Source organism: Cornus florida, unplaced genomic scaffold, assembly GCF_030987335.1.
Source record: "Cornus florida cultivar Cherokee Brave unplaced genomic scaffold, ASM3098733v1 CherokeeBrave_3.0.0_Hap2_Chr05, whole genome shotgun sequence".
In the NCBI taxonomy this organism is placed as follows: domain Eukaryota; kingdom Viridiplantae; phylum Streptophyta; class Magnoliopsida; order Cornales; family Cornaceae; genus Cornus; species Cornus florida.
The window spans coordinates 31,497,863-31,508,215 of record NW_026775575.1 but is presented as its reverse complement, the minus strand read 5'-3'; the positions used below and the strand labels follow the sequence as shown (position 1 = coordinate 31,508,215).

The 10,353-nt window shown below is 32.7% G+C and overlaps 1 protein-coding gene across 3 annotated transcripts; it reads right to left on the bottom strand.

Annotated features, from left to right (window-relative positions):
- Positions 1-243: 243 nt before the first annotated feature.
- On the bottom strand, positions 244-6,401 carry LOC132306246 (beta-glucosidase 11-like). 3 transcript variants are annotated; one of them, XM_059803570.1, is made up of 13 exons: positions 6,194-6,401; positions 5,740-5,806; positions 5,396-5,451; positions 4,580-4,655; positions 4,407-4,478; positions 4,173-4,260; positions 3,828-4,083; positions 3,431-3,546; positions 3,037-3,257; positions 2,540-2,568; positions 2,365-2,452; positions 1,814-1,904; positions 244-796 (listed from the first exon to the last, which is right to left on the bottom strand). In XM_059803570.1, the coding sequence occupies exons 1-13, from the start codon at positions 6,326-6,328 to the stop codon at positions 550-552; spliced, it is 1,542 nt and encodes a 513-aa protein (XP_059659553.1). In that variant the 5' UTR covers positions 6,329-6,401; the 3' UTR covers positions 244-549. The 3 variants fall into 3 exon arrangements, with proteins under 3 accessions (XP_059659553.1, XP_059659555.1, XP_059659554.1); XM_059803572.1 differs by lacking the exon at positions 5,740-5,806 and having other exon boundaries at positions 6,194-6,333; XM_059803571.1 differs by lacking the exon at positions 6,194-6,401 and having other exon boundaries at positions 5,744-5,806.
- Positions 6,402-10,353: the final 3,952 nt, after the last annotated feature.

Sequence of the window (10,353 nt, the reverse complement as noted above, 5' to 3'; positions counted from 1 at the left end):
ATATATAACTTTTCTGGATTGAATTCCGGGAGGGACTTAAAATACACATTTAGAATTGCGGGACTAGTATTGTGATTCGATCATGTTTTGTAGTTTTGATCAAACACAAGAAAGAATATTTTCCAATAGCAAAGAAAGTACAATATTTTATGTAGTAAGGAAATTGCAGTATCTCACAATCAATTGTTCAGAGCATGTGCAATATCACAAATTGCACATAATATAAGCAAGTCATGTAACTAATTAGGAAGCAAAACCAACATACTATTATGCAAAATACAATAGGCGCATGGATACATACCCGTGTCCGACGCGCATACTTGAGTCTAGGTAACATTGGTTCAGAGTATTGCAATTTTGCACATACTTTAAAAGCAAGTCATATGCAACTAAATAGTAAGCAAAACCAACATACTATTATGCAAAATACAATAGGCCCATGGATACATACCCGTATCGGACGCGTATACTTGAGTCTAGGCAACATTGGTTCAGAGTAGTTGCAATTTTGCATATAATTTAAAAGCAAGTCATGCAACTAAATAGAACCTATTGAGAAAAGTGAGATTGAGAAAGAGCAGACATGTTCTTCTCAACTTCAATAGCTCCATCCGATTTCATGCTTCTTTCCTTTAAAAAACTGGAGTACCATTTTGCAGAGAGCTTGGGGAATCTTTTCAAATCCTTGTCATCCAAATCCACATAGTACAGGCCAAAGCTAAATTCAAATCCACCGAATAACTCATATAAATCTAAAAAGGACCACACAAAATATCCTCTCGCATTGCATCCATTCCTTCCACCATTAAAGAACAAAAGGAAACAAAAACAAGACAAATGAGAAGAAAGGAAAGGAAAAAATAAACCAAGTTCTTTCTGGAGTTGAAACAATGGAATATAAAAATAAAAAAATAAAAAAATCATATTAAATTCATAAAGCTGTTGCCACAGTCAACAGGTCTCTCTCAAACCTTGTCGCAAGTGCTTTAGAACAGTCACCAATCTTTAACTTAGTTTTTCTGAGGACCAATGATCATATGAACTAATTTTCACAAAAAAAAAAAAATGATCATATGAACTGTGGACCTCCTAAAGACATTTGGATCAAATTCTAGTCAACAGGACACTTATGAAGAAGGTGATGATTAAAAAAGCATAAGCATTTAGCCTTTAGGTTCACCTTTGTTTAACATTTTAGGAAACTAGCATTATATTTGAAGAGGGAGTTGGAAGGAGAACAAATGAAAGGAAAAGGAGGTTAAGGTCATGTCATGTTTGGTTTAAAAATGAGAAAGGAAAAGAAAGAGAAGGAAAAGGAGGACATTATTAAGGAAAAATAGTAAATGATTATCCTTTGTCCCTATTTTCCAAAATTAAATCCCTGTCTTTTCCATCCCATGGATATAAAAAACAGATGAGAGGAACAGTCTGTTCCTTTTCTTTTCTTTTCTTTTATTTTTTTTTCCCCTCCCCTACTTGCCTAAAAGGGTTAACACTATACTTTCTTTTCTTATGGGATGCAAGTTTTTTGGAGGAGGATGGACAAGTAAAGCAAACTTTAATGAGAGTGCATCTGAAGCTTCCTTGGAAGTGGATAACTACTTTTGTAGGATCAATTCCATTATTTGCATGGAATAAAGCTGCTGCAATTTAGCCATCAATTGTGATAATGGCTGCCATCTGTTACGATGATGCCAACCGCAACAATGAATATTATATATTGTTATTGAAGGATTTTCACTCAGAAAGTTGAGCTTCCACAACCTCAAGCCGAAAACAGAACGAGATCCAACTTGGTGTCAAGTGGACATACCTTACAGCATCAAGCAAACCCCCAATGAAACCTTGTATAAAGTTGATCCTTGATGTATCGTTTAATGCTACGCTATGCAGTGTTTGTTGGCCTGTCAAACAATTCATAAGAGTTTCAACACTAAGATTATCACAACAGAGAGAAAGAAAATAGCTCGACTAAAGGTTGCTTAACCAGATACATTGGATGCTACATGCAATAACCAGATACATTGGCCCAAACACTCTTCTTCATGCATGATTGTCATAGTAGGTTTCAACACTAATTTTTTTTTTCCTTTCAATGTAAAAAACACCTGCATTTTACAATGTAACGAGAAATACTGAAAAATGAAAGTGAGACGCACAAAAAAGAATCATTTTTATCTTTCATAAGTGATTCTTTAGTTAGCACTAGAATGGATAACCCAATTCTTCAAATTATCATCACAATAGATGAAAAATAAGCCCTCCACCTCATTTGAAGACTGCCTAGTACTACTTCGAATTAGACAACAACCTGGAGATATATACATAATATATATATATAGAGAGAGAGATAGAAAGAGAGACCATTTTCATGGATGTAAATAGGAGGGTTGCCGTAATATTGCTTGAAATACTCTAGAATTTCAACCAGGCCATAGGGCAGAACAGAGTACTGCATTAAATAAACCGATTAAGAATGAAGTTTATAAACTCTGAAATGTAAATAACCAACTCCATAAAATTTTGTTTCAGTCCTCACCTCATCTGGCATTGTAGCATCTCCATTAACTACAAAAACAGAAAAAATCAGTCAATTCCATTAAATCTATTTTATCGGTCAGAAAAGTGATTGATGAGCAATGGTAAGCTGACTAAATAAGCAATGATATTGGGGTTCACATGATTTCATCTTTTCCTATTTTCTCTCATTCTATTCAGTCGATTACTTTTCCTTGATTGATTTATCTCAGTGTTGGCTCATCCGAGTTTAAGAAAACATAAATCCAACAAGCCAAGTTATTCAACAAGAACACTATTTTCAATGGACCCAAGATATAAACACTCAGATGAAGGTAAACTGAAACATCGGGTGTAAAGTCTAATTTTTTTCTTTTCTTTTCCGAAAGTTCAAGCAAATGCACACACCCACAATATTGCCCCTAACTGGGCTCAAACTCTCATTTCATCTGCACTAAATGACCAATAACCATTAGTCTAATAAAGTTGAGTCCAGCTGAGAGTATATTGAGTACTTACTCATTAATTCTGCAGCAATATCTGCATTGAAGTCCCTAATATCCCTCTTCAGGCTGCTGGGGTTGTCCTTGATGTATACTGTGGTGTAGTGATTCAATCCTATGAAGTCAAATGAGTTCTTGACTTGTTCGGATTCAAATTTGGTAAAGGCTGGTAATCTTTTACCCACATTTTTCTTTACTATGTCAGGATAGTCACCAAATACCAAGGGATCAAGAAACCTGAAATAAGAATCCAACAGAATCAAGAACCCAAGGTTGGCTTTCACAAACAAAAATATCCCTCAATTAAGCCCAAGTCAAATATTTGTTTTCGGTTCCATTATTCATTGATATATATGATAATTAAAGAGATATAGACATCATTGTATCTTTATTTATGGTTTATGACTCACCATCCAATAAAAAAATCTTTGGCTCTCTGAGTTGCAATCACATCTTCTGTTGCATTTGTATAAGGAAAAAAACCAAAAGTAAATATGGTTATTCCTATGAATCCATGTTGCCTGTCCTGCATCATGACATGTTGCTCTAATAATCATATACATTTCTGTGACATTTCTTTTTGTCAGAATGGATTTTGATATTTCCGGGATTAAAAGAAAAAAATAATGTCAAAAAAGATTTATATACTGAATTAGTAAGTAGATATAAATCCAATTTTATCTAAATCCGGAAATATGGCTTTAGCAAGTTAAATATTGTTGCCGGATTTAGATTGAAATTCATGTAGTCAAGCACAGTAGACTCATTAGTTCATCGAAGAATTTATATGCAAAGCTCATAGAATACCTGGTACTTCTTCTTGTACAATCTTGCAGCGGATGCGTGTGCCAGCATAATATTGTGAGCAGCAACATATGGCTCAGTTGAGGAATTACCTGTAGCACAGTTGAACCCGAATGGGGGAGAGCAATGCGAGGGAGGTGTCATTCCCAGATCATAACCAGCAATGACAAAAATATTGGCCTCGTTGAAGGTAGTCCAATGCAAAACCCTATCTCCGAATTCTCTAAAGCAGACATCAGCATACTTTGTGAAGTCTTTACTGCACACATATAGAATTGTGTATGTTGTCCTGTGTTGAAGTATAATATTTGAATGAACTTAAAGTAATACGAGAACTGAGGATCATACACAATTTTTCGGCTCAGATAGCCTCCATATTCGTCCTCAAGAACCTGTGGTAGATCGGAGTGTGATAATGTAACATGTAATTGTATTCCTGTCACAAGAATAAAGATGTCAATTAATAATGGTGAGTTGGTCTTATGGGGGGTTAATATTTTCTCCCAAATTCTAGAACATTTGTCAAAAATGATAACCAAAAAGTAATAGTGAGATTTATGATTGATGTGAATTGGCTGTAACCATGGCTAGTAAGTTCATTGATGAGGTTGTTGTAATATACTAAACCCTTTGGATTGACAGGTCCTCTTCCATCTGACAAAGAAGGTGAGCACAAGGGTGAGAAAAAGAACCAAAAAAAATTGCTTTGCTTTATATTTGTTCAGTTAATTGAGACATGAGTTTGGTGATCATACTAGGGATAAGTCTTGACCATGAGATGGAAAATCTATAGGCCTCCAAACCTGTATCCGCCATGAGTTGGACATCCTCCTGCAAGAGATAAATGGAAGCAGAAAGATGACATGTACATCTTTAACGAAAAAAAAAAAAAAAAAAAAGTACATTACTGCATGTACATTGACTATAAATTATATCTCTAACAGCAGATTCGAAGTCGTGTGATCATATGCACAGGAAAGGTTGCAAGAGATGCAGAATGTGTGACAATATGCAGAAAAGGAAAAAGGAAAGAGTCATATATAAAAAAAACAGTGCATTAAGTCAAGACTGAACAAAAAGTGAAATTGAACATCTATAAGATCTGGTGATTTTCTGCTAATTCTATTTGGATGTTGCCGATAAGACACAGAACTTGGAAGATATTGAATTTTACGACCACCATTACAACTCCATGCGATGTTGTAGAAATGAACTTGGTATAGTTCTCCCACATCCTGAGCATGTCATAGAAATTCTATTCAAGGGGACAATCTTTTAAAGAATTCACAATCAAGTGGAAACTGAAAATTATATATTTTCAAAAGTAAAAATGTTTTGCAATACATTAACACACTAACTTTTATTAAAACATGAGTCGGACTCTTAACTAGTTGGTTTTATGTTAATGCGAGTGAAAAATGACTTTTATTACTTCTCAATAAATTCTGAACTCTTTGATGTAATTAAATATATCATAAATTCATAATATTCTTCAACACTGCTGCTGAAAAGGATTATATATTTAACCTTGGAGGGAAAAAAAGAAAGAAAGAAAGAAATGAAGTATACACCTTGTACTTGTGGTACCCATTGCATGTCTTTTTCCCATTCTCTCCTTGCTTATTCCCTGAAAATTGATTAATTTGGACCCAACATAGTTAATAAAATTGTACCAAACAATATAGCAACTCTGCATTATTTTTTATTTTTTAAAATTTTCAAAAAAATAAAAAAACTCTGCATTTTTTACTAACTTTGGGACTCACATATCAATGAGCCTCAATACAAAGTAGTTGCAGTACAAATGTACTGATTTAACAAAAGTTTAACGCTAATTTAGAAAATTACATAAAAAAAAAAAAAGAAAAAAAAAAAAAAGAAAAAGGGTTACAAAGAGGTAAAGAAGAAAAGATACCAACAGGATCAGTATAGTTGTCCCAAATGCTAGGAGTTCTTCCATCTTCTGATTCAGCACCTTCATACTTTGTATATATATACACACATATACATAACAAAGTTCAACATATTTCTTGTATACCATCATTTTTTTTCAACTTACTATCTATAAAAAATTCCAAATATGCATTATATATATATATATATATATATATATATCTATATATGTTTAATTACCGAAAAAAAAATATATATATATATATATATGTGTGTGTGTGTGTGTGTGTGTGTCAGACTTGGGGGAAAAGATAAAATTGTTCAATTATGATTTATGGGTGATGGTTTCAAAACCAAAAACAATCACTGGACTAGCTCTTTATAGATATAAATATTATATATATATATATATATATATATATATAGATGAAAAGAAAGACAAAAATAAGCATGCAAACTTAAGAAATTGAAATTACCTGAAAGGCCGATGTTCCTGCACCAAAAACGAACAGTGATGGTGGTGGGAAGTCATCTCTGGTAAAATTCTCAGCACTGAAAACAAGCACCACTAAGTTTAGCAGTAGGCATAGCCAGAAAGAGAGGCCCAGCATTGTCACAGCTTCAGCTTAAGAGCAAAGGCCCTGTGTCCACCAATTTATTTTTGTCAGCCAAAGCATTGGTCCTTTCACCTTTTGGATTTGGGGAATCTTTAATCTAGAGAGTGTACACGCACTATAATTTTTTTTTTTTTTTTTGTTTTTTTTTTGTATTTTTACTTTATATGATTTGATATATTTGATATTATTTTATTCTCTTGTTTTTTAGCGGCACTCCAACTTATCTTGAGAGGTTTTTTTTTTTTTTTTTTTTTTTTACCTAAAACTTAAATTTGTGAAAAATTAATTTGGTCAACAGAATTGTTTGAAATAACTTACGAAATATGAATAACAAAGATATGACAAATATCAAGAAAATAAGACATAGATATGTTAAAAATTAATAATATAATATATGTATTATAATATATATATATAAACGAGTCTGACATAGCAGAAGGCATAGCCAGAGAGAGTGGACCAGCATCGTCATAGTTTTTCTTATAGTCTTCTGGTCTTGTCGCTCATTATATATTCATTCATTTATAAGGGCCGAAGGCACACTGTCCACCAATTATTTATGTCAGCCAAACTATTGGTCCTTTTCACCTTAGGATTATTTTTTAATTTAGAAAGTGGAACACCATAAATTTTTTTGTATTATGCTAAATGAAAACTTTGCTGTGGCTATATGATGATAATGGTGTGTATGCAATTTGTATTAAAATCATAAAGTAAATAAAAGAAGCTCGGTTTCTCTCTTCTTAAAACTTTAACTTGTATATTTTTTCTATTGTTTTTATATTTATAATATGTTATCAGTACAAGTTGCTTGCAAACTGAGGAAGGAAAGGATCTACTTTTTCTTGTTTGTGCCGCAAGATATATTTGAATTGTTATTATGATAGTAGAATGATAATGATATTTTTTTACGACAATTTATGACTCGATTTACAACCGACCTAAACTACATGGAAAATTTATGTGGCCAGACTCCTATTCTCTTCCTCTTTCTCACTGTCCTCTCCCATCCCTAATTTTATCACAAAATTGGTGCCCTAACCTGGTTCGCTAGACTCGTAAACCCCCTTTCTCTTCCTCATCGTTGTCTCTCCATTTTTCTTATTTTGGCCGATTGAAGCCAAATGGAAGTGCTCAACTTGACTGATTTTGAGATCTACAATCGGTCATCAACAAAATCAATGGCATATAAGATTCACGATTGATTGGATTTCCCCCTACACTTCCTCTTCTTCTACATCTATAGAAAGATCATCAACTTGGTATGAGTGGCAAGCGATCAAGGACAGGGGAACATGCAATATTAGAAGACTCGAGTTATGCAGTATGGACAACTCTTTGAAGATTATAAAAAAAAAAAAGGTGGGCCAATTGAAGTTTTTAATTAATTTTAGGAATAATATATACAAAGTAATTAATATTTAGGGGTATAAATGAAGTTTTTAAGAAAGTTTGGGGGCATGGCCCTTGCTAGCCCACCCTTGGCTCTACCCCTATAAAAGTGTTCGGCTTGTTACAAGTAGTATTATAACTGAATTTTTCATGCCAGTGCCCGCTCATGAGGAGAGGCATCCAGGTCCAAGTCGCATAACAGGTGTTGCGAGTTTGAGTTGGAGATAATGTTAGAAGTTCTTATCCCACATCAGATCTGGATGTCGTGTGCTTATAATGGTGATATGCAATACTACCCAACAATAAGTTTTTATGTCAAAGGGTAAAGGCTTCACCGGTTGCAAAAAGAAAGTGATTTTTTTTTTTTTTTTTAATTTGTCTTGTTACATAGAAGATTTTAATGAATTACGGGACGAGCCATGTGTTTTGAAATTAATCAATAAAATAATCTAAAAATGTATATAGAAAATAAAAATTATACTCAATTGTATATATTAAGAAAAGATATAACTTTTGAAAACTCAATTTTTTTATATAATAAGTCACATCTTTTGAAATTAATTAAAAAAATTTAAAATATATAAAAATATAAAAAGAAAAAATCATATTAAAAAAAGATGTGACTTTGTAGAAACTCAATTACTTTTAGGTGAGTAATAATAAATATATATATAAAATAAAAAATAAAACTATAAACATTTATTTCGTAGTGATACAGAAGAAGAAACATTGTTCTGATTCACGAGAAAGAGAAAGAATGAGAGATGAATTGTATTGCTGGAAAATATTGCCATCATAGGTGGTGTTATAAACCAAGATAATTTTTTTAGCTATTGACATCAAAAGTTCTACATTTTAGGCATATTATGAAATTTATGAACCCTAAACAAAAAGTCTTTTGATATATGATAGAGGTATGTGTGTTTGTTATCCGTGCAAGCAAATTACACGAAGTTACTGCATTAAATTAAACCATAAATTAGGGGTGCATATCGTTCAATTTGGTCTGATTAAGTGATGAATTATAATCAAATTGATCTCAATAGTTTCAGAAATATTAAAATCCAACTGAACCATAAATGATCGATTAAGTTCGGTTCAATTTAGTTTTACGGTTTTAATATATATATATATATATATATATTGTGAGATATATTTTTGTAATTGGCATATTTCAGTAACAAAACAAGTCCTAGTCGAGTTGTAATTTCAGTTACCATATCAACATCAACATCGACTGCAGAATTTGAAGGTTGTTCAGAAGAGGAAAGTACTGTTGATCATCGAAAAGGAAAGAACAACATATTAGGACATCGTTTCCCACTTAGGACACAAATACCTATATGGTATATTTTCTCGAAGTTCCAAAAACATAAAATCCAAGTTCAAATTGAATTCTGTCAAGTGGGATACCGGTACCTGAATTTGAGAATCGGTTCTAAAAGCTAAGATTTGAAGAACTTCATTCTGTCTTTTGGGAACCGGTTCTAGAAGTCCTGATAGCAAAAGGTTTTCAGTTTCCTTATTCTGTTTGATTCCTTTTTTATCCAACTTTCATTTCAAGTCCTATGCACGAAATTTCCTTTATTTTCAGAAGGAATAGGACTTTACAAACCTCTATATAAACCATGTCATACATATAGGTTTAGGGATGGCTTTTGCACTAACAAATTATTATTCTTAAAAGCCTTGGGAAGATTTTTATTTCAGAAATTTTTATAGAATTTTCTGTTCATCTTTCTAGAACACATACACATAAACATATAGTGAGTTTAGAGTTGTGGTGTTCAAATCCTGATCGTGAGCATACAGTTGGATTTACACCGATCAAACAAAAGTAGATCTACTTCTACATCGAATTCAGACAATTGAAGAACAGAAGTAAAAACGATCACACTTTGAAAGGGGTAGAGCATTCGTGGAGTGTTGTATAATCTATCTGCTACTCTTCTACAAATATCAAGCATAAACCTGAGGTTAAGTTGCTGTTGGACGGGGAGTCGCAAAGCCAGAGGATTGTCAGCAGTTGGTGATTGGTAGAATGATAGGGTGTGAGCCAGAGTCAAAGTTTAATGTACTTTGTTTCAAATATAGTGGATCAGTTTACTTTGGACTGCACAGTCCACGAGGTTTTCCCATCCTGGTGTCATTTCTAACTTTATATTTTGACTTATTTTATTTGCATATGATTAATTGTTTAATTATTAAAATAAGTAAAGTTGGCAAAAGATATAGATCTGTTTTCAAATAATCAAAACTTTATAAATATTCTGCTACGTACAATTCACAAATTGGTATTAGAACCAATCTCTACCCATTGAGTTGATCCTTGTTGGGAAGTCTTGTTTTGATTACAAAAATAGGTTTTTAATCATGTCTTATGCGTTGAAAGAAGGCGGTTATAATCAACGTGGTCCTTTGTTTGAAGGAGATAATTATAATTTTTGGAAATCAAAGATGAGAGCCTATTTGTAAAATTCTGGTAGTATTCTGGTGGTAAAACTTTGGCAATAGTTAAATCTGGCTATATACCACCAACAGTAGATAAAACTGTGGATGGTAAAGAAGTCAAAAAGTTAAAAGATGCTTTTACTTTTGCTGCTATTGAAACTGAGCGTAATGATGCT